The sequence below is a fragment of the Lepus europaeus genome, chromosome 18 (assembly GCF_033115175.1).
Source record: "Lepus europaeus isolate LE1 chromosome 18, mLepTim1.pri, whole genome shotgun sequence".
Lineage (NCBI taxonomy): Eukaryota > Metazoa > Chordata > Mammalia > Lagomorpha > Leporidae > Lepus > Lepus europaeus.
The window spans coordinates 49384753-49411714 of NC_084844.1; the positions used below are offsets into that span (position 1 = coordinate 49384753).

General features: G+C 58.1%; 1 protein-coding gene across 2 annotated transcripts; it reads left to right on the top strand.

The window, feature by feature from the left end:
• Positions 1–319: 319 nt before the first annotated feature.
• On the top strand, positions 320–26367 carry SLC13A5 (solute carrier family 13 member 5). 2 transcript variants are annotated; one of them, XM_062174770.1, is made up of 12 exons: positions 320–441; positions 6230–6358; positions 6622–6758; positions 8396–8583; positions 10794–10962; positions 12102–12224; positions 16123–16338; positions 18166–18266; positions 19421–19539; positions 21495–21656; positions 24148–24285; positions 25250–26367. In XM_062174770.1, exons 1-12 carry the CDS (start codon positions 340–342, stop codon positions 25379–25381), a joined length of 1716 nt encoding a protein of 571 aa, XP_062030754.1. In that variant the 5' UTR covers positions 320–339; the 3' UTR covers positions 25382–26367. The 2 variants fall into 2 exon arrangements, with proteins under 2 accessions (XP_062030754.1, XP_062030755.1); XM_062174771.1 differs by having other exon boundaries at positions 8396–8571.
• The last annotated feature ends 595 nt before the right edge of the window (positions 26368–26962 follow it).

Sequence of the window (26962 nt, forward strand, 5' to 3'; positions counted from 1 at the left end):
CGGAGCGGGCAGAGGGAAAGACAGCTACGCCCGCTCAGCTGCCCCTGGGCGGCCCTGGGCACCGAGAGGCTGGAGGCGCCAGGATCCCCAACGCCGCTGCGCTCCGCCAACGCCTTCAGCCACCACCACCGGGCGGCAGAGCAGGGGCGGGCGGCCCCACAGACCCGAGGGGTAGCCCCGCCCCGTGGCCGCCAGGAGGCCCCACGGTGGGGGGGGGGCGGAGTTGTCACCGCCCCCACTCCCGGGGGCGGGGGGACGGGGGCAGTCCGTCCCTTCTTAAGCCCGCGGAGCCTCCAGCCACCCCTCACTCGTCTCTCCCGCCAGGCTCCAACCCGCACGATGGCCTCGGCGCTGAGCTATGTCTCCAAGTTCAAGTCCTTCGTGATCTTGTTCGTCACCCCGATCCTGCTGCTGCCACTCATCATTCTGATGCCCGCCAAGGTCAGTTGTGTCTCCGGGGCAGCCCCGAAGAACTCGGGTGCCCCATGCCCAGGACAGCGAGCCCGCGAGTACCGAACTGGAGCGCACGGACCCCCACCCCGGGCAGGGACAGCTCCCTCGGGGGTGCGCATTCAGGTGCCAGATGGGAGGTGTCCTGCGAAGCATCCTGAGGGACGTAGAGACCCTAGCGTGCACAGACGCTGGGGTTCACAGATCCGGGGTGCAGGAACCGTCTGGGCAAGCACAGAGACCCAGAAGTGAGCACAGGTCCCAGCCACACAGAAGCCCCCAGCTGCAGGCTCGGCCCCTGGCCCCAGGATCCCCCAGCCCTACCCTGACTGCATCACTGCCAGGCTCCCACACAGAGCTCCCCAGGCCGGCAGGGCGCTGGTTCTCCCTTTTTGCCTCTCTGGTCTCTGCCCCCAGCTGGTGGAGACTTCGGCTCCAGGTTAGGCAAAGACCTACAGGAGGGGATCCTCACCTACCTGGATCCCGAGGGCCGCCTTTGCCACTCCCGAGACCCTCTATGGGCCGCAGGCTCTTTCTACAGGAGCTGCAGTTTCTCTCCAGTTCTGCACCACCCAGTGTCTCCTCTGAGCCTAAATGGTGTTCCAGGCTGGAAGGCAGGCTCGCCCGCTGTGGCCGGGAGGCGGGACACGTTCCCAGAGCTCACGCCTTGGGTGGCAGGACCCTGGTTTGCAGGGAAGCTGCATCCCATGGCCTGGCCGCCTAGCTGCTCCTGGGAGGGAGGGGAGAATGAATGGCCTTGGCCACAGGGCGGGGGCGGGGCGGGCACCCTGGCCCAGACTCCACCAGGCTGTGCACAGCCAGTTTGGCAGAGGCCCTAGCCCTCTGGAGCCTTTTGTGGCTGCTCCTTCCTCGTTCCCGCTTCAGCCTTTTCACTCTCAGCCCAGACAGGAAACCTCCAGCTCCCCCTTCCTCCCCTGGCAGGTTCGGGGAACAGAGGCGCTCTTCAGGGGTGCCCTGGGGGGCCATCCTAGAGGAGGGGGGGCGGGGATGCCAGGAAGCCCATCTGCGGGAGAGGCGGACTTGCAGCAGCCACGCATCCCAGTGACTTTAGTCACGTCCTCGCGCTGTCTGGGCCTCGGTGTTCGCATCCGTGTAGTGGAGCAAGGTGGCTCTGTTCTCCAGGAGCCCTTGGGTGGGCCGAGCAGAGGACCCGAGTGGGCCGAGGCCGGCAGATGGAGCCGTGGCAGCTCTTCAGTTGCTGAACCAACTGCAGGCAGCCATGTTTCTCTCTAGAGAGAGCCTGGGGGCTGTCGTCGTCCGTGCTGGTAGAAACCAGGTAGGAGAGCTAGGATCTCAGTGCTGTGGGCAGGGAGCAATGTTCCCTGGGATAATTATAGTAGCGTGGTTGACCTTGCTGTACCTGGACAGTGGCTGAGGCCCCACCCTCACCCTGACACACACACACCCTCACACACACACACACACAGCTGGGGTCCCAGCTTGGGCCCACCTGTGCACGAGACTGTCATTAAGCTACCCTGAGAGACACCTACTGCAGTCCAGTGCCTCCCTCGGACTGGTCAGTTGCCTGGGAGCCAGGACCTCTGTCGTCTTGTTTCCTCCCTCTGTGTCCCGGCTTTGGTCACCTCTGGAGAGCCCTCTGCCCCTGCCCTGCAGCGCCACCCCATTGTGCAAGGAGCCCCAGAGGTCCACAGCAGAGGCAGAGCTACCGGGAAGCTGGTGGGACTGTGGCAGCCTGGGCAGCGCTGTCCCCCAGGGGCAGGGCTCCCAGGGTGTGCTGCCCTCTGCCAGTGCCCCGCCCCTCCCCTCCAGGCTGTCCTCCTCTCCCCTCCACCTTGCTGCCTTCCTGACCTTATCTCTGCTCCACTTCCTCTACCCAGTCTGTGGGTCCTTTCTTTTTTTAAAAAAAGTACTTTTAGTAAAATGAATGATAACTGTATTATATCATTTGTTTTATTAAAATTGTCAAAATGCCTTTTATACAAGACTGCAGAGTACAAAATACAAATGAAAATAACATCAAATCTCATAGTATAATATTCTGATGGACATCTCTGCAAAAGCCAATCAATTTCTTGTCTCTCTCTCTCTCCCTCCCTCTCCCTCCCTCTCTTTCCTTCCCTCTCCCTCCCTCTCTTTCCCTCCCTCTCTCCCTATCTCCCTCTCTCCCTCTCCCCCTGCACACAGTATGTTTCACCTATGTTTTCTCATTAGGCAATGTGTCAGGGCATCCCTACTGGTTAATACAACTGTGCACCAGATAATGACATTTTGGGCAATGCCTGTGCACATACTTGACAGTGACATTGCCAGAAGGTCCCCCGGGTGACATCGTGGCCATCTCAGCTAGGTGAGCACGCTCTGGGATGTCTGCACCGTGTGGACACCTCCTGGTGCATTTTGTAGAACATGTGTCCCTTGTTAAGCAGTGCCTAGGTAATGAGCCACGGTTTTATCGGGCTGGGCGTTCATTCAGTCACCTGGGTATCCAGCTGTGCACATGAATTCACAGAGCGCCCTGACTCACTAGGCTCTGTGCTACACACTGACTTGTAAATCCCACCATCTGCCTGTAACTCGGCCCTCACCGCCTTCCAGCCTCTTTCTCAGCGGCAGGGAGATGCGCTGAAGTCAAGCACCAAGAGCAGGCTCCTCTGTGCAGGTGCAATCCCGCTCTGTCCCCACGGTCACCACCCCTCCCCAGACTTTTCCAGCCTTCCCCTCCTGCCCTCCCCACTGCCCTGGGAACATTCTAGGGGAGGGAGGAGCAACCCCAGGCTTCCTCCTAGTAGAGTGGAGGTGAGGTGGTTGAGTTAGCCTGTGTCTCCTCCTCTGCCCTCTTGGCCGTGTTTGGAGCCTTGAGCTTCGGACTGGCAGTGCAAACCCAGGCCACCTCCTGCTTCCAGGTTCAGACCACAGGGGCTGCCGTTTGGTGCAGTGGTCTTGTTGCTGCTTGGGACACCGCATTCCATTGTGGGGGAGCCTGGTCTGCTACCTATCCGGCTTCCTGCCAGTGCACCCTGGGAGGCAGCAGGTGTTGGCTTAAGTACCTGGGTCCCTGCCACCCCATGGGAGACCCAGATGGACTTGTGGGCTCTTGGCTTCAGCATTTGGGGAGTGAATCAGCAGATAGACAATCTCTGTCTCTTTCTCTCTTTGCCTTTCAAATTAAAAAAAATGAAAAAGTAGTAGTTTAGGCAATAAAAAATTACTGAGGATTTTTTTCTCTGTGCCATCCACTAAGAGTAGGCACTATTAAATTCTCAGTGAACAGATGAGGATGTGAAACAAGGAAGCAGAGGGGTCCCGACTGGGGGCAATACCAATGCAGCAGCTTATCAATGACATTGGAGAAATCTGAATGTATCAGTGACACTGTTTAGAGTGGCTGTCACATGATGATAAGAAGCAGAATGGCGATCAGATAGTATTATTGTTTCAAAATTCTCCACAATGCACCCTCTTATCACCTGCCTTGTCACCACCTGTTTCCATGGGACACTCCCAACACCCAGGTCCAGGGCAGCTGGTGACCGAGGCAGGCCAGGATGGCAGGCAGAGGACACGGCCCAGGTCTGTGGGTGTGCAGGCCTGGCTCCTGACCACTCCGTGGTGCTGAGTCCTGTGGCTCTCAGCCGACATCCCCTGCGCCCTCTGATGACTTGCTGCCCTGAGCTGACACTAGGCAGGTGACAGAGTAGAAACGACGCACAGCTGGTGACGTGTGTGGAGGCACCAGCCCAGCCCCGCACAGTTCGGAAGCTCATGCACCCCTTCTCCACAGGAGAGCTGGAGAGTGGAGAATGGAGCCAGATTTTAGGGGAATCACAGATTTTTCAGGAGAACCATACAATGGCCCCGCGACAAAGTCTGTTGTTCAAAACAGACTAATGGGTTGCAAATGCCTCTCTTTGGAATGTTGCCTGGCACTGCCCGAAGAGAAGATGAGGGTGTGGATGGAGATGCATCTTTCTGCCTGGGGTTTGAGTTTAGTTGGATGAAACCTCAGGCAGGGGAGCTGAGGGCATAGGCCTGGACTGCATCAGCCAAGGAGCTGTCCAAGGAGAGTCTTCCTGCACCTGCCGCTCTCGATGGTCCTATAATTTAAAATAAGCACACGAGGAGGCCACATTCTGGGGTGACAGTCACTGGACTCCTCTAGTTCTCTCCCCTCACCCCGCCAGGCACATTGGCACCACCCGCAGACATTTTTGTCTTTACTTGGGCAGAGGCCAGGGAGGTTGGTAAAGGTCCTACAGGGCACAGAACAGTCCCGCCCCAAGGAATCCCCCGCCCCGAAGTGCCAATGCGCCCAGGTTGGGAAACCCTGCCCGAGACAGGAGGGAGGTGTCCTGGTTGCTGGTGGGCAGCTGGGGGAGACATGCTTCTTAGGGTGGCTGCAAGCCAGCCGGGGCTTTAGGAAGTCTGGCTGACCGCTTTACGGCCAGCAGCAGCGGTAGTGTGTGGATGGCCTCTTTTCTAGTGCTGTTGTTGCAGCCGGATTCGGGGCAAGGCAACCGTTCCTCTACCAAGCGCTCACTGAGCGTGTCCAGGGTGTTAAGATTGTGCCAGAGGCTCAGCCTGGGACAAACGAGCAAACCAGTTGCAGGGGAAGACACACGGCCTGAGCAGAGGCAGCGGCAGCGGCTGTGGACGTAGTGGGACGATCTGGACTGGCTTTGTGCGATTCTAGAATCCAGCACCACCTCCTTCCATAAAATAGTCAGTGTCTTCCCATGCGCTGAGCCAGAGAACTCACCTGAAAAGAAAGGGTGAAAGAGAGCAGGAGCGAGAGAGGAAAAGGCAAGGGGTCGTTTCTGAGCTACTTTCCTTGCAAGGTCGGGGCGGGGACAGAGAGCAATAGAAACTTAGAGGATGGCTCCCACCGGGTTACCGTTTGCAAGGATGAAAGCAGAGAACTCGCCAAGCCCCTTGAAATGGGCCTCAGCGTGTGTGGCTCCGTCTGGACATCTAGTCTGGCCGGGCAGGATCCTGCGCCATCCCAATGGCCTCCTATTGTTTCACCTGGGAGAATGACAGAGTGGGGCAGAAGGCTGAGAACAAGGGGGCAGAAGCCCCAGGTCCTGGTGGCTGATCAGTTGGAGGAGGACGGGATGAGGGAGAAGGCAGAGTCTGGCTCAGTAGTCGCCATCCCAGTAAGAGCGCTGGTGGAGCCCGCAGCAGGGAGGGAGCCAGGGGATAGAAGATGAGACCGAGGGCCGGGGTGGCTGACGGATGTGCACAGATGATCTAATCCAGAGCACCTGTGAATAGCGAAGCTAGCGACCTTGGCAATGAGGGGAATGCCAATGAGCGAACCAGCACTGTGTTCTCCATTGTAATGAACAAAAACCGAAACCATGGAAACGCTCAGTGCCGGCCACGATGAGCAGGTTAAACAGGGATATTTCTGGGAGCAGGGGAAGTGGGAGCAGAACCTTTAAGGACGATAGGAATTAGGAACGGGCGCTGGGAATCTGAGGGCGTGCTTCTGGAAGCCTCTCAAGGGGCCGATGTCAAGGAGCAGTGATTGAAGCTGATGCTTGCAACGTCTTGCCAGGAGCTCAACCTGGGGCTGCCCACGGGTGGCAGGGACCCAGCCGCTTGAGCCGTCGGCCCCTGTAGGGCTGCAGCCTTGACAGCAGACCGGGAGCCCGCCTCTCTGTCCTGAGCCAGGAAAGCTGTACTGACTGGGGGCGGGGTCCAGCGTTGCCTCTGGTGACCCATGGCTGCTGCCGCTCTTGGGTGGGGGCCGTGGGGGCGGCCGCCTGCCGAGGCCTCAGGGCTGTCTCTTCAGTTTGTCAGGTGTGCCTACGTCATCATCCTCATGGCCATTTACTGGTGCACGGAAGTCATCCCGCTGGCTGTCACCTCCCTCATGCCTGTCTTGCTCTTCCCACTCCTGCAGATTCTGGACTCCACGCAGGTGCGTAGCCCCAGGGGTCCCAGCCATGCCCTGGGTCCCCGTGGACTCCTTCCCCAAAGCCCTCTCCAAGCGGCCTAGGCCTGTGGGTGAGCAGATAAGTGCTATTGGTGGCTTCTCTCTGGCGTGGAGACTTACTCCTCGAGCCCACACCACTCCTAAGTGGACATCTGGCCTGCTCTGTCTCTGGGGACATGGGTGGCCCTGGGCCCCAGAGGCGTGTGGCCAGGAGGCAACCCTGACAGGGCCTGCATGCTGCCCTCCAGGTGTGTGTCCAGTACATGAAGGATACCAACATGCTCTTCCTGGGTGGCCTCATCGTGGCCGTGGCCGTGGAGCGCTGGAACCTTCACAAGAGGATCGCCCTGCGCATGCTCCTGTGGGCGGGGGCCAAGCCTGCACAGTAATTACACCTCCTTCCTCTTGCCACACGGCTCTGCGGTGGGCCCAGGGCTGGGGAGGAGACCAGGGCTAGCCGTGGGTTTACCTGGGCTTGGCCGGCTGGCCCCTGGGTGGGGCATGGTGAGTAGCAGTGAGAAAAGGTGCCCTAACTCAGCGGGAGGTTGGGGGTGGGGTGAGGTGTGTGTCACTGGTCAGCACAAGTCCCTGCAGGTTTGGAAGGCTTCCTGGGGGAGGCAGCTAGAGGGTCCCCAGGGAGCAAGTTGGACTGGAGGCTGGATCAAGCCGTGCTGAGTAGGGAGTTGTGGGGAGAGCAAGTCAGAGGTGGCTCAATGGCCCAGCTTGGGGGAAGGAGAAAGGTCACCCATCCAAGGGACACCTGCTGCTCCTGCACAGTAGCTTCCTGGACCTCATCTTCCCCAACATCACTGGGGACCCCAGTGACCCTCTCCCTCCTGGAGACCCCCCAACCAGTCAGCACACGGGCCATTCCCAGCCAACCCCTGGGACGGGGCTGGGGCTCATTTATCACCTGCCACCTGAGCACTACACACAAGGGAGGCCACCACCATTGGAAGGATTGGCTGACAGTGCCGGGGGGTGGGGGTGGTCCCCAGTCCCCTCTCCCCCACCAAAGGCAACTGTTGGTTAGCTCTCAGTAATCAGCTCCTGAGATGTGTGAGGCCCTGGGCACCCGTGACGTGGCTGGGGTGCCTGGGGCTCCCGGGAGCGCAGGCCTCTGTCTGTGACTCTCTGAGCTCTGCTGTGGCTTCGCGGCTTGGCTCCCCTCCGGTGACAGGTTTGCAGGGTCCAATCAGAAGCCACTGCATTCTCCAGAATGGCAGGGGCTTAGGGAAAGAGAGCTCAGGGTTCTGTTTCTAGGAGCTCTGAGGGGTCAGCCGGCCTCCGCCAGTGGCTGCCTGCGCTCTCGCCCTCCCATCCACTCCTCTGGACTCGGCTTCTGGGGCTCCTTGGTGCCCTGCAGCATCAAGTGGCAGCTGCGGCCTTCAAGAACCGCTTGCCTTCACACACCATCTCCCCTCCTCTAGCCGGATTCCAGCCTTTGTCGTTATGGGTCTGTAGGTCAGCCTGCATGAACAGTGGCTGGAACCTCGTGGTGCGTGCACCCCCGGGGTCCATGCTGGAGCCTTGTGGATTAGTGAGCCTGAGGCGAGCCTGGGGACCCAGGTCACTTTTGCTCCATTCAGCTGGCTCTCCACCCTGACCCCAAGTGCTTTCTTCCCCTGGCTGGGATGTGGAGGACCACGGGGAGGAATGGGGCCCTGCCTGGTGTGCAGCGAGAGGGCGGCCACAGAGGGGCACGCTCCATATTGAGTTGGCCTCGTCTGGATGCCTGCCCTTCCCTGGCTAGACCGGGAGACCTTTGGCACCTTAGCTGGGCCCAAGGTCTCCTGTGGCCCCAGCAGCCAGCAGAGAAGACATCAGTGGTGTTTGTGGAGAAGGGTAGGAGGGGAGGAAAGAAGGAAGGAGAACAGGAGGGCGGGAGGCGAAGCACTCAAATTGTCCCAGCCCCCGACTGGAATGCCCAGCTTGGGACCGGCCGCAGCCACTCTGCATGCCCTTGGGGAGGGTGGGGCCGGTGGGGGGATTCCCTGGCTTCCCTCCTGCCCACCCCTGCAGGCTGATGCTGGGCTTCATGGGCGTCACGGCCTTCCTGTCCATGTGGATCAGCAACACGGCCACCACGGCCATGATGGTGCCCATCGTGGAGGCCATACTGCAGCAGATGGAGGCCACGAGCACAGCCACGGAGGCCAGCCTGGGGACCCTGGAGCTGGCGGATAAGGGCAAGCCCGGTGAGCTGCCAGGTGAGCCCGTACCAGCACGCTGCCGCCGTGCCCTGCGTGCCGAGTGCTTTGGCCACCTCCTTCTCCTTCCCTGCTTCCCGAGTGCCTCCGTTAGAGCCGCACAGAGCAATGTAGTTAGGAAATGCTGTTTGCATGAGTTTTCAATTCTTGCATAGAAATTAGATTCTTCAGAGGTGCTTAGAACGCTTTGTTTCCTTTAGAACACCTCACAAGGTCCCACCCTCAGTTCCTACCAATCACAGAGATCAGTAACTGTCCATTGGATGATTCATTTGGGCTTTTTTTTTTTTTTTTTGGACAGGCAGAGTGGATAGTGAGAGAGAGAGAGACAGAAAGGTCTTCCTTTACCATTGGTTCACCCTCCAATGGCCGCTGTGGCTGACGCGCTGCGGCCCGCGCACGGCGCTGATCCGAAGCCAGGAGCCAGGTGCTTCTCTTGGTCTCCCATGCAGGTGCAGGGCCCAAGCACTTGGGCCATCCTCCACTGCCTTCCTGGGCCATAGCAGAAAGCTGGCCTGGAAGAGGAGCAACCGGGACAGAATCCGGCGCCCCGACCAGGACTAAAACCCGGTGTGCTGGCACCATAGGCGGAGGATTAGCCTATTGAGCTGCGGTGTCAGCCATTTGGGCATTTTTTAAAAAGTTTTTTTATTCATTGGAAAGGCAGAGTTACAGAGAGTCAGAGACGGGGGGGGGGGTGTGTGTGGGGGTTGGGGGAGAGGTCTTCCATCCACTGGTTTACTTCTTAATTGGCCAAAACGGCTGGAACTGCGCTAATCCAAAGCCAGGAGCTTCTTCCAGGTCTCCCACATGGGTGCATGGGCCCAAGCACTTGGGCCATCTTCTACTGCTTTTCCAGGCCACAACTGAGAGCTGGATCAGAAGTAGAGCAGCAGGGACTTAAACCGGTGCCCATATGGGATGCCGGCACTGTAGGCGGCAGCTTTACCTGCTACTGTTGTACCTGAGCGAGTATAACAAAGGAGCTCCACACATTGATAAAATTTGATGGTCCTTTATTTGCCCGCGGTGGAGAGTGGGCTCATGCCCTAAAGAACTCTCGACCCTGAAGCCTAAAGCAACAGGGTTTATAAAGGCAAAAACCACAAAATCAGGAGGGGAATTCATGGTTGCTAGGAACAGGGGGGAATACATGGTTACCGGGGTCAAGCTGACCTAAAACCTATGCGAAACTAGTATCAATTATAATCTGGACAATACCAGTTACAATCTTATAATCCTGACATTAATCCAGATATTGGTTTTAATTATATGTAGGACATAGACAAACTACATTTTTATCATTAACCCAGGTGCAACCTTTCTACTTTCAAGCTTGAACAATTATGCTAGGGGTTTCTATGCTCTGCCAAGTGTGATGTAGTGGACTGCTATTGTTCTACTGTTTTAGATCATAGTTTCAGACCAGAGTCTCATGGTGGGGGGGGGGGGTGCTTTCCCAGAATGGAGTCTCAAGTGCTCCAAAATGGAGTCCCTACTGTCAAGGTGCTACTTCACTACGCCACAGCATTGGCCCCCATTTGGGCATCTTTTGAGCACCTGCTGAATGCCCTGGCCCCTTGCTACTCCAATACATCATCAAGTGAGTCTTCTCTGACCTCCTTGGGCAAGAAACCCCCTCCACTCTCTGCTCCCGTTGGCCTTGGCATTGGTGTTTGCTCGCTTGCTAAATGCTGAGCTCAGGGAACACAAGACAGCACCTGCTCTGCTCTTTGCCCGTTCCCTACCCACCCGCAGCCCAGGGACGGTCAGCGCCTATGACTCACGGCCTGATGGTTAGACGCTGGGCGAGCTTTGGCAGCCTCAGAGGCGAACCAGGCCCAGTCCTGCCTGCTGTGGACTCTCGGGAGCCCCGGGGAAGCATGATTAGACCCCTCCAACAAATCGTGTGCCTTGGAGGAAACCTTGGGAGAGCTGTCAGTCTGAGCAGCTCAGAAAAGGGAGACACCTTGCTGGGAGGGGAGGGTGTTTGAGGTGGATTCGGACACCCCTGATGGAGAAAGGAGCCCAAGCAGCAGCGAGAGGTGGAGACGAGGGGGCGGTGGCTTCGGTTGCTGGGTTTGGAAGCAGCAGCCTTAGGGAAGGCGTGGGGGCCCCCACTGTGACTCTGGGTGGAGGCTGAGGCGGGGCTGGGGCTGGGGGCGGCCCCCATGGCTAACTCGGCTGACATCAGCGTCTCCCCGCTGCAGGGAACCAAGTGATCTACGAAGGCCGTGCTGTGGGGCAGAAGCAGGACCAGGAGAGGAAGAGCATGTGCAAGGCCATGACCCTGTGTGTGTGCTACGCGGCTAGCATCGGGGGCACAGCCACGCTGACCGGGACCGGCCCCAACGTGGTGCTGGCAGGACAGATGCGCGAGTGAGTCCCTGGCCCTGGGGCTGGGGGCACCTGCCCACGTCTTCCTCCTCTTCAGATGGGTCCTGGGAGCCTGGTGTGTGTGGGGGGAGGACAAGATGTGCCCCACTCAACCTCTGTGTCCCAGAATCCCTGCACCCACTCGAGGCATGTCCAAGGCTGCTCTGTCCTGGGACCACACCCACCTTTCTTCCCTGGGCACAGGGGTCTGGCTGTGAGCGGAGCTGTGGGCTGAACTCCGCACTGAAGCCACAGTGGGCGGGGGGGGGGGGGGGGCAGTGTAGTCTGCGGTGCCTTGTTTAGAACCTGCAGCAAACGGTGCCTCCCGTGGTCCCTGTCCATGGTTGTCAGTGGCCAGTGATGTTGGAGGCTGCTCACTCAGTGCCTGGTGCCTCGCTCTCTGTGGCCATGTGTCCCTCTGTGAGCCCCAGGTGGACCATAGAGAGAGCTGGGAATCTCTCAGCTTGACCAGTGTCTGTGGCCCCCTCAAAGTAAGAGGAACCTGGGCCCTGCCCATGGGGTCCTCGGGTTTGCTCAGGGATGTGTGAAGTGAGCTGTGCACAACAGGTGCCAGCAGCAGGAACACAGGGGGTGCACCATCGGTGGAGACCCGAGCTGTGGTCAGGGGTGCCAGCGGCGGCTGGTCCAGGAGCTGGGGGGTGGACAGGATGGGCCCAGAGCCTGGCTGGGCAGACTTGAGGATCAACAACCAGGTTTCCACCCTGAGAGTGTTTTCTGTAATGATATCCTTGAGGCTCTCCCCCAGCTCCTCTGGGGGAGGCAGCCTGTCCGGGCTGGCTCTAGGTCGCTTTGACAGCCTCGAATCAAAGGGTGTGGCCCTGAGGTTGGAAGGCGGGAGCAGAGCCTGGGGAGGAAGTGACTCTTCCAGCAGCCTCTTCCGGTCCCATCCAGGGAAGACTTAGAGGTAGAGTGAGGGTTCTGAGACATCCCTGGCCCCCCAAAGACCCGGGCAGAAGGATGGGGTGGGCTGTCTCTCCTCAGCCTCTTGTTGTGCAGGGTGATGGGTGTGGGCAGCTGGCCCACTGGGGAGGACATGGGCACCCAGTCAGCGGCCCCTGCGGCCCAGCCTCCGCCCACAAGGCTCGGTGTGGGCATCGAGGGGTGCCGGTTTGTCCTTTCAGACTGTTTCCTGACAGTAAGGACCTCGTGAACTTTGCGTCGTGGTTTGGGTTCGCTTTCCCCAACATGCTGATCATGCTGCTGTTCGCCTGGCTTTGGCTCCAGTGTATCTACATGAAGTTCAAGTAAGTGCCAGCGAGTCTGCAGGCGGCTTGGGGTGTGGTGAGCCCGCAACTCCCATCGCCCCCCACCCCACCCCCATGCCAGGCTACTCCCTGGGCCTTTGCACGCATGGTTCCTGCTTCCTGGAATGCCCTTTCCTGCCTTCCCAGCTCCAACAGGTGGCAGCGGCAGGAACAGTGTCTTCCAGGCCAGTTCCAGGCCAGTTCCCGCACTGCGCCTGCCGGGCCCTCCCCACTTCCGTTGCATCCTGGAGGAATTCCTCGCTGACCCCTCCGAGCTGCCCCTGGCCATGCCATAGTTCCCTCCCTTGGGTCCTGCATTCATGCTCCAGCGCTGCCCCCGCCCCCTGACCATGAGCCGCTCCGGGGCCTCTCTGACCCCTGTTCCCACCTAGAGAGGACAGGGGCACTGTCCAAGTGGGTTAAAGAGGAGCAGTTTCTCTGCCAAGTCAACACCGTAGGGTCCATGAGGCCAGGTCCCAGCTAACCTCCTGCTAGAGTCCAGATCAATTCAAACCCGGCCCTTTGCCAAATCCCTGCAGCGTGCCCAGCACCGGGTCCCGGGAAGTTCACCTTCCGATTCCCAGCACTCTGGCAGGTTCCCCAGAGTCACCTGTGACAGCAGCCGGACTTTGCACAGAAGCCATGACGTGTGACTGACTTGAAAAGGACACAAATATGTCTCTGTCGCAAGGGTTGTTGTGTGCCCGAGATAGAAAGGACTCAGCCGCGAGCTGATCCCAGGTGCTCTGTGTCTCCGTCTGCGGTAAAAACAGGAGGACAAGGCACTTCGAGAAGTTGGCAGAAAGTGGAATTGAAAGGGGACTTTATTTTGGTGCCAAATATCTTTGAAATCCATGCATACCACAGGATCTTCGAGAAGTTCATGGAAAACACACACGGTTTAAAAACTACGCGTGGATCAGCGAGAGCAGCAGTGGCTTCCTGGGACATTCGCCTAGGTTTTATCCTGGAGGAGGAGTTCTGCTGGAAACTGCTGCCGAAACATTGCTGTTCATGCTCACAACAGCCAAGATTATGGCCGTGATGGCCGTAGGCATCACTCACCCCCGCCCACCCCGAGTCCAGGCCCCACGGGGAAGGGGGGGTTCACGTTGCTTGTGTGCACAGCACGCCTCTGACAGCGGCTCCCTTGGCCCTGCTCCTTGAACCTGTGCCAGCACCAACGTCCTGTCTGTTGGCTGCCGGCCGTCCAGCAGGCCTATCGGGAGATAGCCCCCTGCACCTGCTACAGGTGGGCATCCGTGTCTCCTCACGGAGCAATAGAAGTCACCATGGCCAGCACTGGCTGGGTGATGGTTACGCTAGTCTAAGCAGGCTGCATAAGTGAACTGAATTAATCCTCACAATAACTCCTGAGGTGTAGGTACTTTGTTTCACCCCAGTCCACAGGGAAAAAAAACAAAAACAAAAAAAAAACATGCCGCTGAGACCTGCATAGGTTAATTGGCCCACACAGGGTTATTTAGCAGGAAAGTAGTGCGGCTGCCATCGGAGCCCAGGTATCTTGGCACTGCATCCCATCTTGGGAAGGCCACAGGTTGCTGCTCTGGACTGCTTCAAAGCCTGGGTGTGCCTAGGTGTCAGGAGCACTCACTGTGGCCTGGGGCTTCCCGAAATCCCTAAGGCCCACTGAGCAAGAAGAAGGCGCCGGCCTGGCCCCAGGACCGCAGGGGCATCGTCAGCCTCCTGTCTGCAGCACGGCGGACACCAGGCCCCTAGGAACTCACGCCCTTTGCCCAGGCTGAATGGCCTCCATCAGCTGTGTGCGCCTGGCGGGGCGCCTGGAGAGCGAGTGCTGCACTGGGGCTTATGCAGCCTGCGTGTGGAGGGAGGCAGTGCAGGGCTTCCCTCCCATCCCAGACACACCGTTCTAGCTGGACGTGCAGCGTGTTTCAGTGCTAGGTCTGGAAGGCAGAGGACAGCTTTGTACGCTCACTTTGAATGCTGGGAACAGGGCTGTGGCCTGGGCCTCATCCTGCCACACACCGGGGCCTGGGAGTCGCCCCCTGCCTCCATCACCTGCTGGACCATCTCATCCGAGGCCAGGAACACGTCTTTTAGCCTCCGCGTCCAGCCCCTCGTGCTGTCATTGGAGTTCCTCTTCTGGATGATCGTGGAGTCCTGCTGAGTATGCCACCAGCCACGGAAGCTCCAGGGCCCCCAGGACCCCCAAGAACCACAGAAGACATCACTCCTGGCTTGTACTCGGCAGTCCCAGCCAGCCTCACCCCTGTTCTTCCAACCCCGCCATCACAAGGGGACTTGAGGATCCCTTCCCGCTCCTTGGCTGTGTGTCATTGTCAGTCCAAGTTCACCAGGGTGGGTCCCGGTGAAGGCCACTCTGTTGCTGAAAGACACTGGGGCACACACAGGCCACCTGGACCCATTCACCTGCCCCACATGGCAGCCCAGCGGTTGTCAGAGGAAGTGACCCCAGAGATGAGCGTGAGCCGGCTTAGTGCGAGAAGGCAGGAGGGCTTGGCTGTACACTAGACAGGGGAGGGGCACTGAATGACTGCACATTCGATGCGCCCCTGGAGTCAGCAGCCACTGTGGAGCTGGGGACGTGTGGCCAGCACCAGACAGGAGCTTGGGCTCGTTGTTGCCTGTCCCCTCCCCTGCCGGACAACTCCTGGAAACCTGAAGTCCCTGGCCCAGGCTCCAGGGCAACAGGTGACAGTAATCAGTGCTTGGAAGATCCAGTGAGGGCAGAGAGACATCCTTTGTGCCCCCAGAGTCATCCACACACCCCATCATCTGGGGGATATCACCGGAGGGGGGCCCTCGGGGCACATGGCCTTGCCCTTGGCCCAGCAGGGAGACCCACCCAACTGTGAAGACCCGAGACCCCCTCAGTGCCTCCTCCTTTCCTGGCCCCTGAGCATCCCAAGAGGCTGTGTCTGGATACCTCCCCATGCCCTGGGCCAGGCCTAGCCATAGGCAAGGCAGAACATGCCAGCACAGGCTTTAGGATTCAGCAGCTATCCCATCAACCCCTGCTTCCCGTCGTCTTGTGTTAGAGACCCCTGCAGACTGACGGCGGCAGGAACATGTGAATGGAATCTCAGGTCTGCTTCCCCAGCTGTGGTCCTTGTTACCCCCTTCCCACAGCTGAGTTACTCTCCTCCCCTCCTCTAAGGAGCCCCCTCCTTCCTGCCCCCATGCCCACGCTGTTCTGGGGGGCGGTTTGTAGGACACCCTGGTGGGCCCTGCTGCCCCAGCTGTGCTTACTGCTAATCCCAAGATCTCCTGGATCCCTAATCCTAAATCTCAGGAACACAGGATCCGTCCAGCCCCTGCCTAGCCCAGTCTTCTGCCCAGCACCAGCTAAGGCAGCTCCAGGCCGTGAGGGGAAGGGGGAGGCTCATAGAGTGCATGGGAAGCCCTGGTCTCACCTCAGGCAGGCTCTAGGAGTTCTCCTGGCCTTCCCCCAGGTGACCCTGGAGCTACCAGTCTGCAGGTGACGATGGCCTTGATCCCGCCTGCTTGCTTCTGCATCCTGTCCTCCTGCCCCTCCCCTGTCCCATTCAGCCTCCCAGCCTCCTGGCTGGGCTCTCTTTCCTGCCGTCACTGGCCCGAGGACCCGACAGAGACCAGCCACTCATCTCACCGGCACGTCTCGGGCTTCCCCTGGGAGCAACCCCGGGTCCCAGGGCGTGCACTGGGCTCACAGAGCTGCACCCCTCAGCAGGCTTCTCCACACTGGCCCAGGGAGGCGGGGAGGCAGGAGACAGAGGGGAGGAAGGGACTTGCTGCAGGTCCTGCCGCAGGCGGGAGGCAGTGCCCTGTGCTGTGTGCAGACGCCACTGAAGCCCGTCCCACCAGCGCCAGAGCCCAGCAGCCTGGCCTGCCCTTCTCTCACCTGTGCATTTTCTAGTTTCAGAGACTCCTGGGGCTGCGGGCTGGAGAGGAGGAGCAACGAGAAGGCGGCCTATGAGGTGCTGCAGGCGGAGTACAGGAAGCTGGGCCCCTTCTCCTTCGCCGAGGTCAACGTGCTCCTCTGCTTCCTCCTGCTCGTTGTCCTGTGGTTCTCCCGCGACCCCGGCTTCATGCCCGGCTGGCTGTCGCTTGCCTGGGTGGAAGGGGAGACCAAGTAAGTGGTTCCTTCCGCACAGCCCCCAGCCCCTGGCTTAGGAGGCTGCCCAAGAGGGGTGGGCGGGGCTTGGTGCCCAGGCTTGGCCCCTCTGTCCTGGAGCTGGGTGTCAGAGGTGCTCTGCTGGCCTCGTGGTCCACTTTCTTCCTGACAGGACCCCAGATGTGTCCTCACAGCAGCCCCGTAGGCCAAGGGGAAAACGCTGGGGCAGGCAGGTGGCCAAAACCATGAGCAAACCGTGTTGGGCTAGGAGGAGGGATCCCGGAGCCTGGTTTCCAAAACTCTGTCATCTTCCCTTTCTTATATTCCTTGTTAAAAATACTTATTTTATGTTTTTTTTAAAGATTTTATTTATTTGAAAGACAGAGTTACAGAGAGGCAGAGGCAAAGAGAGAGAGAGGTCTTCCATCTGCTGGTTCACTCCCCAAATGGCTGCAACAGCCAGAGCTAGGCCGATCTGAAGCCAGGAGCCAGGAGCAGCTTCTGGGTCTCCCACGCAGGTACAGGGGCCCAAAGACTTGGGCCATCTTCTGCTACTTTCCCAGGCCATAGCAGAGAGCTGGATCGGAAGTGGAGCAGCCAGGACTAGAACCGGTGCCCATATGGAATACCAGCACTGAAGGCAGCGGCTTAGTGCACTATCCTACAGCACCGGCCCCAAAAATATTTATGTGAAACACAGTTACAGAGAGAGGGAGAGATCTTTCATCCACTGGTTCACTCCCCAAACGGCCACAACAGCCAGGACTGGGCCAGGCCCAAGCCAGGACACTGGAACTCCATCCAGGTCTGCCACGTGGATGGCAGGGACTCAAGTACTTGGGCCATCTTCCACTACTTTCCCAAGAGCATTAGCAGGGAGCTGGATCAGAAGTGGAGCAGCCATTCATCAAAGCAGTGCCCATATGGGATGCCAGCACTGCAGGCAGTGGCTAAACTTTTTGCTCCACAGTGTTGGCCTCTTTATCTTTCTTCAGATCTGGGCAAGTCCCTCACAAGACACAGATCTAAGGGTCCAAAGCTTCTTAGATAGATTCGTCAAAAAGAGCATCTATGTAGTTTCTCTCCTGACTTTGAAGTTGTACGTCCTGGAAAAGGCAGGAGCAGGTTTGGGTGTTGTGGCACAGCAGGTCCCCTGTAACACTGGCAGCCCGTATGAGTGCCAGTTCCAGTCCTAGTTACCCCACTTCCAGTCCAGTTCCCTGCCCATGTGCCTGGGGAGGCAGCAGGTGGCCCAAGGGCTTAGATCCCTGCCACTCATGTGGGAGACCCAGATGGAAGGCTAGGCTCCTGGCTTTAGCCTAGCCCAGCCTCAGCTGTTGCAGCCATTTGGAGAGTGAACCAGTGGGTGGAGGACCTCTCTCTCTCTCTCTCTCTCTTTCCTCCTCTCCCTCTCCCTCTCCCTCTCTCTCTGTCATTCTGCTTTTTAAATCAATCATTTGAAAAACCCAAAAAGTCAGGAGCAGTGGTGGAGAGAGGGCTGCTGTCGCTGGCTGTTTGCTGTTAAAGGTCTGCTTGGGCCACACCAGAGTCCTTGTGGTCACCCCAGTGAGCCCAGAATCCCAGAAAACCTGGTTGAAAGGTGGTCACCATGGAACAGTGCAGGTTCAGAGACGGAGGCGGGCTGCCCGGAGTCACCCAAGGCGGTGGCCAAGCACGTGGGCGCCTTGGTTTCCAGCCAGAGCTCTGCCTCCCACACTGTCCTGCTCTAGGCTCGGGGGGCTCCAGTTTTCCCGGGTCTGCACTAGAGGCGTTCAGAGAGAACTACCCAGGGCAGGTGACCACAGCAGCTGAGCCGGGGTAAACTGCCTGCTCTTCCCCTCCCAGGTACGCCTCTGACGCCACCGTGGCCATCTTTGTGGCCCTCCTGCTGTTCGTTGTGCCTTCACAGAAGCCCAAGTTCAACTTCTGCAGCCAGACTGAGGAAGGTAAGGGCTCCCGTTCTGGCCGCCCGGTTGCTGGGGTTGGGGCCCTGGCAGAGCAGAGGTCTCCTTGGGCCCAGGAAGGAGGAAATCCCACGGCCTTGGAGAGGACTGGCTGCCTTGCAAAACCCTGGGGAGCAGTGATTTTCCAGGCGACAGCCGTACTGCTTAGTGCAAATCTCCTCTCTTTCCTTCTTCAACTCTCGAAATCTTGTTCCTGTTATAACAGCAGCAGGAAGTGTTTCTGATTCCCCATAATGCCGCCGGTGCTTCTGTGTTCTCCCTCTTCCTCCCTCCCTCTGCTAATGTGCACGTGTATACGGCTGTGATCAACACACACCCACAGGTGGAATCCTGTTTCTTAGGTTTTGGTGTTTGCTTGGAATTACACTGTAAACACTTCCCAGTATCCCCAGTCTTCAGATTTCTTTCCTCTAAAAATGGCGTTATATTACAAGAAAGGACTGTTGAATTTTCATTACTAGAAGTTTACATTTTTTATAAAGATTTATTTTATTTATTCGAGAGGCAGAGTTACAGATAGAGAGAGGGACAGACAGAGAAAGGTCTTCCATCCACTGGTTCACTCCCCGAATGGCTGCAACAGGCAGAGCTGGGCCAATCTGAAGCCAGGAGCCAGGAGCTTATTCTGGGTCTCCCACATGGGTGGCAGGGGCCCAAGGACTTGGGCCATTTTCCCCTGCTTTTCCCAGGCCATTAGCAGGGAGCTTGTTCAGAAGTGGAGCAGCCAGGTCTCGAACCAGGGCCTATGCGGGATGCTGGCACTGCAGGCGGAAGCTTAGCCTACTGCACCACGGCGCTGGCCCCAGTTCACGCTTTCTCACGCAGAACTTTCTTTTGAGATACTTTGGCTTCAGGATAGATTTCTAGGAATCATGGTGCTGGGTAAAAGAATACAAATACTTAATGACTCTTTGTGTGGCCAAATGGCTTTTCCAAAAGGTTGTCTGGGTTCCTTGTGCTGTCAGCAGTGTGTGCGGTGGGTTAACAGTCACTGCACACGGTGGCTGGTTTACAAGCAGTAGCTGCTTCACCATGGTCCCCGTGGGTTTTATGGTCCCTTGATGCCCCCTCGCTTGTTCTCTACCACTGCCTTTGGCTGTGCACGTGAGTGGGAGTGTTTATTTTTTTCTTCTCAGAAAGGAAAACTCCATTTTATCCACCTGCGTTGCTGAACTGGAAGGTGGCCCAGGAGAAAGTGCCCTGGGGGATCGTGCTGCTGCTGGGGGGTGGCTTTGCCGTGGCCAAAGGATGCGAGGTAACCTGCTGAGCCCTGGCTGCCTGCGACCCTCCCTGCACCCCGGCCCTGTGTGTCTGCGTCTGTCTCCCCGACTTCGCGCAGTCTTTGAGCCCCAGGACCGACTCGTGCCCTGGAAGGGGGAGAGGACTCTGAGGGATTACAGATATGAGCGCTGGGTGGCCCTGCTCTGCTGTCAGGCTCCCTCTGGGCTTGGTCACAGGATCTCTGCTGTGATTTATCCACGGCGGTCTCTGTTCTCAAGTCCTCATGAATATTTTCACTGTTTTCTTTGGTTTCTTCCACTTGTAGAACTCTTCTTTGACATGGTTTCAAAATGCCTTTTCCCCTTCCCCCCTCCAGCTAACTGTGTAATGGCACAAGATTAGAGGAAGAGATTTTGGGTGAAAATATTCCCAAATGTAACCTTCTCTACTTTCCTTCTTTCCCCTCGGGAAAGCCAGAGGGAGGGATGACCTAGTTTAGTGCTTCTGGCCTTCATCTATCATCCATCCCTCATCCACCCTTCCATCCACCAATCCAGCCAACCATCCATCCATCCCTCATCCATCCATTCATCTATCCATTATTCATCCATCATCCATCTATCATCTGCCCATCATCCACCCACCCATCTACCAATACAGCCATCCATCCATCCATCACCCATCATCCATCTATCCACCTAACCATCCACCCATCCTTCCATCCACCAATCCAGCCAACCATCCATCCATCTGTCCATTTTCCATCTGTCTATCTACCCATCCATCTGAAAAACTGTTGTCTATCCAGGATTAGAATGTAATAATTTTTCCATCTCCTTGTTGCTGTTTCCTCAATATCTAAGACAGAGCCTGGTGTGTGGTGGGTGCGTGAATACCTTTTGGATTAACAAAGCCATCCATGTAGTCACCGTCTTTCAACCCTTCCATCCCTCCTTCCACTTACTCATCTCTCCATCTATCATTTATCCATTCATCAAACGTTCCCATTATGTCTCTAGTGTTAGTCTCTGAGGCACAGAGAGTACAGAGGAGATTGAGGTACGGTCCCTGTTCTTGAGGACTTCACAGCCTAGGAAGGGGGCATTTTGGGAAGAAGTGACCCATGAGCACTAGGAGAGCAGGTGAGCCTAGCAGAAGCCATTTCTCTGAGGGCCTTGGCTTCAGGGTAGGGGATGTGACCTCAGTTCTGAAGGCAGTGGAGAGCCACTGAAGGGCCGAGGTCAGCACTGAGGTGGTCAGACCTGCACTGGAGACAAATCACTCTGGTGTCTGGAGGGGAGGCCTCGCCAGGCAGGGCTTGGAGGAGAACAAGTAGACACCGGTCGCCTGCCCCTACGCAGCCACAGACCTTGGGACTGCGTGGCCCATCTCTCCTTGATGTTCCTTCCCCGTCCGACCCCCAAGGCACCGTTTTCTCCAGCTTTGCCCCTGACCTTGACTGTTCCTGCTCAGCTCCTGCTGGCTTTTCCTCTGTTCTCCCTGAAGTGTGAGAGTTCTTTAAAGGTCTGCCCTTGGCCTCTCATTCCCTTCCCTGGGCCAGCTCTTCTCGGCCCAGAGTCCCAGATCTGAGGCCCCAGCACTGTGGAGCGCTGGGTGGAGATGGCTGTGAGATTTTTGGGGGTGACTGGGTACAAGGGGTGAAGGAGACAGACTCCCCAGGAGGACTCCCAGCTGTCTGGGTTGGACAGCAGGTGATGGTGAGTCTACTCCCTAGACCGGGGAGCCATGAGGGAGAGGCAGGTTGGAGGCTAAAGAGGGATTCAGGTTGGGGTATGTGGAGTCTGACTTGCTCACGGGACATCTGGGCAGAAGTTTCTAGAAGGCAACCTGTGGTTAAATCCAGGGAGTGAGCCAGCTGGACTGGAAATACGGACTTAGGAGGCGGGAGAGTGGAGATAGGGGCTGGATGAGAGCATCTGTGAAGAGGAGGAAGGGGCCCCGGGTGACTGCCCTTCCTGTGCGTCCCAGGTCTCGGGGCTGTCCGAGTGGATGGGGAAGCAGATGGAGCCCCTGCACACTGTGCCCCCCGCGGCCATCACCTTGATCCTGTCCTTGCTCGTCGCTGTGTTCACGGAGTGCACGAGCAATGTGGCGACCACCACCTTGTTTCTGCCCATCTTTGCCTCCATGGTAAGCGACCCTGCTGCTGGGGTGAGGGTTTGGGGACCGTTTCACAGGAAGGTGTCAGTCTGTGACTCCATCCTGGGTGTTCAGAGAGGTGGTGGGATCAGAGACCAGACCCTAACTGAACCTCGGAGCGCTGGGTCTGGCCTCGGCTCCCACGTGGACCCGCGTGTCCTGAGGGAGCCTGGTCCTGTGGCCCGCACTGCTTTGCCGGCTCTTCTTTGTATCCTCCCCCGTGCTGACCAAAGCATCAGACTTGGACTGGGGGCTCCACATTTGTTTTATAAATCGGATTGTTTTTGAAGCTGGGGACTTGCACCAGGAGGAGGGTCTGGGCCGTGGTCAGTGAGTGTGCTATACAAGTGAGTGGGGGGGCAGCAGAGCAGGGAGACACCACTGGCCGGGGCCCACCTGGGAGAGGCCTTGGGAAAAGCCAGGCTTGGGGATGGGTGGGAGACAAGAGGCCATTCAGAAGGTGGAGCAGCCTGGGTCAAGGAGATGGAAGCCTTGCTGAGGCCAGAGAGGTCACTGCGGTGGGGGCCCGTGTGTCTGGCTCTGTGGACGAGCACGTGTCTGGGTGGGGAAGGGGAAGCCAGCAGAGCTTACAGGAGCGTCGTCCGCCGCACAGGGTGCCGGGAGAAGCTGGGGGTCGGGAGGCTGAGCTCCCTGACTGTGTCACCTCACTGCTTTCCTCCCAGGAGCGGGTGACAGGAGGGCTGTGCAAAGCCCCCGTGGGCTGCTGGGCGAGCGTGGGTGAGGCCGTTGTTATTCTGGAGCTGGGAGAGGCTTACAAAGAACCTTGAACATGGAGTTGAAGTTGGTGAATTTCCATTCGGCTCCCTGGGCGTCCACGTGTATAAAAAGCAAACCTAAGTGGTTTTTCCTTCCATTCCAAGCAAAGATGAAAGCGTTAAAAATAGCAGGGCAGCCCAGACAGGTGCCAAGGAGGACAGAGAGGAGGGGGAGGGGTGCCTCGGTGCCGGACAGCCGTGGTGACGCGTCCTCTCCCCTAACAGAGGCCCTGGCTTGGTGATCGCCAGCCCCAGTCCTGGGCACCCAGGGCCCCCGTGAGACAAATGTAGGCCTGAGCCCGAGGGGGTGGCCAGGCTCTTGGAAAACCAGCGTCCCTGAAGCCAGCAGCCCCGAGGGAGAGTCCCCAGACCTGCCTCCAAGGCACCTGTGCGAAAGGGAAAGGCGGTGGTCATCCAGCTGGGTCGCCAGCCGTGTGGACTGCACACAGTGTGTGGTACCCAAAGCTAGGGGAACTGAGATGGGAGGGGAGCCAGGAAAGAGCCTGGCGCCCAGAGGGGGACTTTGGTGAAGCCTTGCCAGGACTCTGTTTACCAAGGAGCCATAGCCCTCGACCTGTTCCCACCCCGGGACCTGGGACTCAGTGGTGTCCCATCTCAGGAAAATGGTCAGAGGAGCCTGCAAGTGTATCTCACTGTGCTTCCAGAAGGTCCTGGAGCATCACAACTGTTGACTTAGCATGGACAGTGTCTCCTGTATTGTGGAGGTGGTTGAGGGCGCATGCAAGGGTCGCTGGGCTATGTGCAGATGCTGCACTGTTTCATGTAGGAGACTTGAGCACCTGCACAGTTTGCTATCCACCTGAGTCCCTGCACCAGTTCCCTGTAGGGTACCAAGGGACAGCTGCCCCTGGCCAAAAATGTGTGGCCATACAAAAACATTAGAAAGACTGCAAGCCTCTGGCCTCCTTCTTAGAACTTCTGTTATTTTTTTTAGGTATCTTTCTGAATATACATTCTTTTGAAACAAATACATCCATCCTACAGTCCTCTGACATTCCTTAATTAAAAATATATAAGCACAAGTCTTGGAGATCTTTCTGTATTGGTGCATAAAACCTACAGGATTCCTCACAGCCACATACTTGTCCGTGGTTTTTTTACACATGGTCAACCACCCTGCTATTCATGGCCATTGTCTCGCTTTCCCGTGTTTTGCTGTGAGCTTGTTGCAGGGAGCATCTCAGCGTGTGTGTCTGCTCCCCTACGTGCATGTAAATCTGCACGATAAAGATGAATCTGATAGATACCACACGTTTTTCACTCATCGACAAATATTTAATGAATGCCTGCTCTGTGCCAGGTGCTGTTAGATGTGGCTCCATTTTAAAATGTAGAATTATAAAAGATATCGCACACACAAAATGATCCCAAACAGGCATAAAAATGAATGCATCTGTAAATGCGTGTGTAGGTAAGTGGGCGTGGTCCCCGCCTCCTGGGCTCTCTGTGTGTGGCACAGCAAGGGTCAGTGCTGTTGGAGCTTCCAGTGTGGTCTCTGGCACACGGTAGGGGCCAGAGTGAATGGAGGGGGTCTGCTGCCTAGGGAGCATGGCCTCTGACCTCAGCCTTGACCTCAGGTCAAGGGGCTGGTCAGACGGAGGCAGAGGAGGGACTCAGCTGGCGCGTCAGGGCCTGCGTCTCCCCACGTGGCCCCACGAGTCACCGCCCTGTGTGTGTTTCCCCAGTCTCGTTCCATCGGCCTCAACCCGCTCTACGTCATGCTCCCCTGCACTCTGAGCGCCTCCTTCGCCTTCATGCTGCCCGTGGCCACCCCACCCAACGCCATCGTGTTTGCTTACGGACACCTCAAGGTTTCTGACATGGTAACCGAGCCGCGATGCCACGATCGGGGGTGCCCTGTGTCCGGAGGGGGCGGGCGTTTCCACAGGGTGTCCTACGCTGTGGGAGTGAGATGGAGCGCGCAGACCCGTGCTCATCATTGGCGTTGATAGTGCAGCTCTCGTTCCTTCTGGAATCGATCTGCAGCATGCTGGACTGTTGTGTGTCAGAGCGAGGTCGTGGCATGTCCCCTCGGACAAGCCCTGCACCATGGGAGCCCTCACAGAGCACTCGCCAGGGGTGGGGGCAGGGACCGGCATGGCCAAGGATAGACTGCACAGGCAAGCAGGAACCCATGAGGCTTAGACTGGGGGCAGTGCTGACAGTCAGACCTGGAGGGATGCCTCAAGAGGTAGAAGCCGCGAGAGGAGAGACTGTGGCGGGGGAGTGGATGATGCCTTGGCGACAAATGCAGGCAGAGGAAGAACTCTTGATGCCGGTTTGGTTTGATGGCCTCTGTGGGATGGGGGAGGGGCACGCGTGTGCGCCAGGAGCTCAGGAAGCAGTCGGGTGTTGGTTACCCCAGAGCCCCTGCTCGGTATCTGTGTGACTCCAAGGGGGATTTTCACAAGCAGAGGGTGAGTCCCTGATACTGCGGGCTGCACAGCTGACCGCAGTCCCAGAAACGAACGTGCAGGGAGGTCTTGAGCGTTAGGAGGACTCGCAGCCCCGGCGCTGCCACTGTTTCCCTGTGCTCCCCTCAGCCCTGGCCCCACGTCACCTCCCTGGGGTCACTTTTCTGCTGCACCAATGGGCGTTGAGAACCCCTGCATCCCGCCTCCTTCCCTCCTTGGAGCATCCGGGATACTTAGTGGTCTTGTTGCCTTATCTGGGGATGGGGGCGTGGGGCGGAACGCAGAGCTTGGGCCCAGGACCGGGAAGCCCAGCAAAGCACCGACTCCCATGCCCAGGAGGGTGCTGACTCTGCCCCTGTTTTTCTCATTCCAGGTGAAAACAGGACTGATGATGAACATAATTGGAGTCTTGTGTGTGTTTTTGGCGGTCAACACCTGGGGACGGGTCCTGTTTGATTTGGACCGGTTCCCTGACTGGGCTAATGTGACCCACGTGGAGACTTAGGGAGAGGGGCGGGACCACAGCCACGGCCACGCCCTCCAAGGACTAGCGAACCTTCCGGCATGCCTTGCACAGACTTTTGGGGTTCCCACCCCAAAGTGACCCAATGATGTCCACACCCCACCAAGACCCCGCCAGCGGGCCGCCTCTTCCTCCAGGCCTGGGTTCAGAGCCAGGGATGAGTGGCTGGAGAGCAGGTTTGGAGAGATTGGAGCCCCTCACAAGGCCAGGGGCCCCATCTTCTCCAGGCCCTGCCACCGTCTCTAGAACAGGCAGGCAGCAGAGGGACCGGGACACGGGCTCCTGTGCCCCCTCAGCCTTGAGCAGCCACCACACTGGCCCACACTGGGCTCCGGTTTCTACTCGCTTAGTCCCAGGCGGTGTGAACAGGGAGCCGATGCCCAGGTTGGGGGCTGAGAAAATCCACGGGTGCCTGCGCCTCCCCTGCTCACCTTGGGCTGCCTCAGGTCACCTCCGTCGCCGTGCCGGAGACAACCCAGCCAGGGACAGGCTGCGAGAGTGGGGGTCTGCCCTTCCTGGAGACTCGGAGAACCCTGTCTGGTGCCACCAACAAAAGGATGAGGAATCTGTACGTGAGGCTTGTCTTCCCGCAGCCCGAGGCTGGCCCACTGCTCCCTGCCTAACCTCACTGTATCTCGCTTGACCATTTGGATCCTTGCCCAGCTCCCCAGCCTCCTTCAACTCCTAGGTCCCCTCGTTGGGAGGGCAGCATTGCCTGAAAACCCTGGCTGGGGGTCCCCGGGGTCCCGCTGCTCTCCCAGGCAGGTCGCTGTGGCTCTTCTGGGAGGTGCTTTTCTACCACCCCTCCGGAGCCGGCCTCACACTCCGAGGATGGGCAGGGATGGCCTTTTGGAGGCCGTGGGGGGTCTCGGTGCCCCCTCACCTGCACGCAGAGTAGACACAGCTGTTGGTGCATCTGTCTTAGAGTTTGAGCTCCACTCAGCAAAGCCTGCCCTCTGTTGCCTGGCGGTGGCAATGGAGCTTGGCCGAAATGAACAGACAGCCCTGCCTGGGAGCGAACCCCCCCAAAGTGGCTGGGGGAACAGCCTCAGGGCGGAACGCAGAAGACCTGGGAGACAAGTGACCTCCTGCCCCTCGAGCCCATTATCGCTCCTCTGGGAGCAAGGCGGTGACGTGTCCGGCAGGTCCACAGCTGGAATTTTCAGGGCAGGAGAACACCCGGGAACCTGAGCTAACCCCAAGTGTGGACCTGGTTCCTGACCACACCGCTGAGGTCTCCCTCTCGTTAAACATTCTGTCTCCCATGGAAAATTCCGCTGTGCAGACTCGTCTCTAGTTTTCTGCCGTGTGGGGGTGGGGGTGGGGCGAGGTAGGTGAAGGAATGCTTTGGTGCTTTGGTCTGTGTCCTGGGTCCCAGGCCTTCCTGGTTATCTCACTGGATTGTTGCACTTGATTGTTGCAACCTAGTGGGCTAGGCAGGGGTTACTGTTGCCCTTTGTCTTACAAGAACGCGAGGCTCAGGGAGGCCGGACCATATGCCTAACTCACAGTGAAGGTTCCAGCAGAGCTCTTCCGACCCCCTGCCTACTGTGCCTTCCTCTG

What these genes read in the sequence shown, in the direction of transcription:
- SLC13A5 (XM_062174770.1), top strand. Translation starts at nt 340, where the DNA reads ATGGCCTCGGCGCTGAGCTATGTCTCCAAGTTCAAGTCCTTCGTGATC. An exon ending in CTGGCAGGACAGATGCGCGA is followed by an intron (nt 10,963 to 12,101) that starts GTGAGTCCCTGG and finishes TTGTCCTTTCAG; the next exon opens with ACTGTTTCCTGACAGTAAGG. An exon ending in TGCCCATCTTTGCCTCCATG is followed by an intron (nt 21,657 to 24,147) that starts GTAAGCGACCCT and finishes GTGTTTCCCCAG; the next exon opens with TCTCGTTCCATCGGCCTCAA.